Genomic DNA, 3,452 nt, shown 5'->3' on the forward strand with positions numbered 1-3,452 from the left:
CAATGTACGGCTGAAATTAGCCGTACCAGCCTGAAGTGAATAGCCGAACAGTGTTCGGCTCACTTCACTTCAGATCGGTCATTCACTCGGCTGCCCTCGGCAGCTTCGTGAATAGACCCCTAGGTCTTATTTTCGGGGTAGGTCTTATTTTCTTTTTTAATGTACAACAATCCACACATTCATGTACAAAAATATGGTGATCAGGGCAACCTTTCCAAGAGCAATTTGCTAACCAATCGCTGGCCAGAATGAGCGAAGCGCACTTTCACTATAGATTCCTCACAGGCGGAGAGCATTTGGTATCACTTCGCCTGTGACAGGAGCCGGCGCTATAGAGGAGGCATCGGCTTATGCGGCTCGTCTCCCTCCGGTGCCGACTCGCTTACTCTAGTGCTGGCTTCGTTGGCACCACTGATTCTCTCCCGTCTCTCCTGCGGCTCTTCAAGTTCCCCCTTATGCCACCACTGGCCCTTGCAATGGTCACAACTAGGTCTTATTTTTGGGGTAGGTCTTATTTTCGGGGAAACAGGGTATATATACCAGACATAGACCAGGGCTCCTGCAGCTGATTGTCTGCTATAATGCTATATTGATTTTTTTACAACCACACTACGTGATTCTTATATGTTATAATATGGAGGAACTGCTCACCTTTCACATGTACGGGTCCTGTACTTCTCTCTATCACACCATCTGAGTCTGGAAGGTCTACTCTCAAGATGAATTCTGACCCGTCATCTGATATCTCTACAGGTACGAAAGCCAGGTACGCTATGGAGGTGTTTTGGTCATCAGGCATCTCATCTTTTCCTATGGTTTGGAGCTTCTTAGTATCAGAATTTGCAGAAATTACTTCCCCAGTAGATTTCAGTTTCACATACCATGAACATTCGTGTTCACCAAGAATATAATTATAAAGTTTGCATGACAGTGTGGCTTTTTTTCCTGCTATCAGTCCTGGTACTATTATCTCTCCAATCTCCGGATCAGGCAGTTGTCCTGTAGAAATTCAGACATTGTTTCAGTGTATAGTACAAGGCAAATAGTACTCTATACAAGTCAGAGGTGTAACTATAGATCATGGGGCCCCATAGTGGGCCGCCTGGTGAGCTCCCAACTGTCATTAATCTTACCATAAAGGGGTCTATTTAGAACCAATTCACAGAGCCATTAACCCTATTAATCTTCCTGAACATTTGTTCTGTGCAAGCAAATGCAAAAACAAATGTTCTTCAATATATTTTCATTTCAGGTCAAATGTAACTGCATTTTGACCTCTAGACGGAGCCGAGAAGCATAGAAAATGAGTGATTACATTGATATGTAAGGGGGCACTTACACACTAAGTGCTATTACATTGAATACATTTGACCTGAAAAGAAAATACTGTATATCTAGGAACGTTGGTTTTTGCATCTATTGGCACATAACAAACGTTCAGGAAGATTCATAGGTCGAATGGCTCTGTGAATTGGTTATAAGCAGACCCCAAAGTATCTAAATGAAAAGATATATGTAAATGTGTCAATTAAATGTATACAATACTATTGCTGTGCTCTAAATCTATATAGGCAACCAGTATACAACATAAACAATAAATACATTTTATATATAAAATATGTGACTAGAGACATTGATCCTGAAGACTCCTCCTGTGCATCTGATGTCAGCTCTTCTTGACTGGAAATGTCACCAATACAGTGATGGATGTGTGTTCTCTTCCCATGCACACTGATTTACTATGTATAACATTTCTCAACAGCAACACAAACAGGGCCCCTTCCTCCCTCAGGCCCCATAGCAGCCAACAGTGAATATTCCAACGTAGTACAAGCAAAATAAACTTGCCCAAGGTTCTGGGCCTTCCACATGTTATCCAAAGCTAAAAAGAATTCAAAAATGTTTGTTTTCTACTTTAAAGAGGATTTTTAACTTTCTGTGAGAAAATACTTTGCGCCCACATAAGCTGTGAATGGACTTCAATATGTCCCGCCTCTTATCCAAGTTACTTACTATTCTCTTGTGTTTTAGAATGATCTTTGTGAGGAATTCTTGGTGGGGTTACAGGTCCAGTGTCTCCCTCCGTTTCACTTTTTGTTGGTGTCTGTGTAACAGATGATGATGTACATGGTTGGTCAGGTGACTGTACATTTTGTGGTGTTGGTACAAGGGGTTCCTCAGGAGATCCAGAATTGTTGCCGGCAGTTTCCTGTGTAGACGAGTCCGGTTTGTCTAGAGAATGTTTTCTAGTTGCTGACGGATGAGATGAGTTTTCTTCATCCTCTAAAAAATCAATAAAGTGCTGCCAGTGTTTTAAACCGAATTTCATATTATAAACACAAAACTGAAATAGAAATACTTTATCACAAAGGGGTCTATTATTAAATCATTTGCATTGTTATTCCTCCAGAAAAGTCATTCATTCTGTGCGAATTAACCAGAATTTGCTTATTCCTTCCAGGGATATTTGGCACATATATAACATACAGTATGTGACTGGCAAAAACCTGGGAAAGTTCTCAGGATATTTTCTCTTAGGATTGAATGTTCTTGGAATAAGTTGCTTCTGCTGATGCCTTATATTCATCAGAGACACCCGTACAATGACGTATAATATTTAACACATTCTAATTGCATTCGATTTGAGACCATTGGAACAAACAGGATTCACAAAACTAACGTTACATTTACCCGGCGACTTAAATATCAGGAAATTGCATTTTGCACATATTAAAAACATTTACAGTTATATTATTTGCAACATTGTTACTAATGCCGATACATTCACATGGTATTTCTTATTAATGATAAATAGACCCAAAAGTAATATCAAGGGAGGGCCTTTCCTGTCAGTAATTTAGGGGGTTATTCACTAATGAGCCGAAGGATGCAGCCGTAGTTTCGGCAGACCCTTCAGCTCTCTTCGGCCACCGGAGCCCAACCAGAGGGCTGCTGCCCAGGCTATTCATAATAGCCCTTACAACAGCCTGAGATGTCACGGAGGCGGTCGTGACATCATGGCTGACTCCGCCCAGTTGTTTTAATTTGTCCAGGACCTGTTGGAAGACTATGGCAGGTGACGTCCAAGTGTAAACAGCTTGGCGGAGCTAGTGGTGATGTCACCGCTAGCTCTGCCCAATTGTTTATGTTTTGTCGGCATCTGTCAGATTCTTCATTCTTCTGCGGGAGTTGGTCGCCTGCGGTCGGGTCGGCAGGCTTCGTTTTTCTTTTAATTATTTTTTATTTTTTTATTCCACCAAGTCATCGTTGTGGACAACGCTGGACATCGTGATTGACCTTTTTGGTTTTTTTTTTATTACAGGACTTGTCAAAAAGCCTTTGTTGTGTTGTTTTTATTTCAATTAAAGGATTTTTTATAAAAGTCTGGCCTCTTTTTTTTTTTTTAAACATTTAATTTAACCCTTTAGTGAATGGGTTTAGGGGGTTTACTC

At 40.8% G+C, this 3,452-nt stretch overlaps 1 gene segment (V, D, J or C); it reads right to left on the reverse strand.

Annotated features, from left to right (window-relative positions):
• Positions 1-1,447: 1,447 nt before the first annotated feature.
• The window catches only part of LOC108797730, a 16,235-nt gene continuing 14,230 nt past the window's right edge, over positions 1,448-3,452 (reverse strand). The window contains 1 exon segment of the C gene segment in view: positions 1,448-1,497. Within this exon segment, the coding sequence occupies positions 1,448-1,497 (50 nt within the window).

Source organism: Nanorana parkeri, unplaced genomic scaffold (assembly GCF_000935625.1).
Source record: "Nanorana parkeri isolate BGI_ZX_2015 unplaced genomic scaffold, ASM93562v1 scaffold1327, whole genome shotgun sequence".
Lineage (NCBI taxonomy): Eukaryota > Metazoa > Chordata > Amphibia > Anura > Dicroglossidae > Nanorana > Nanorana parkeri.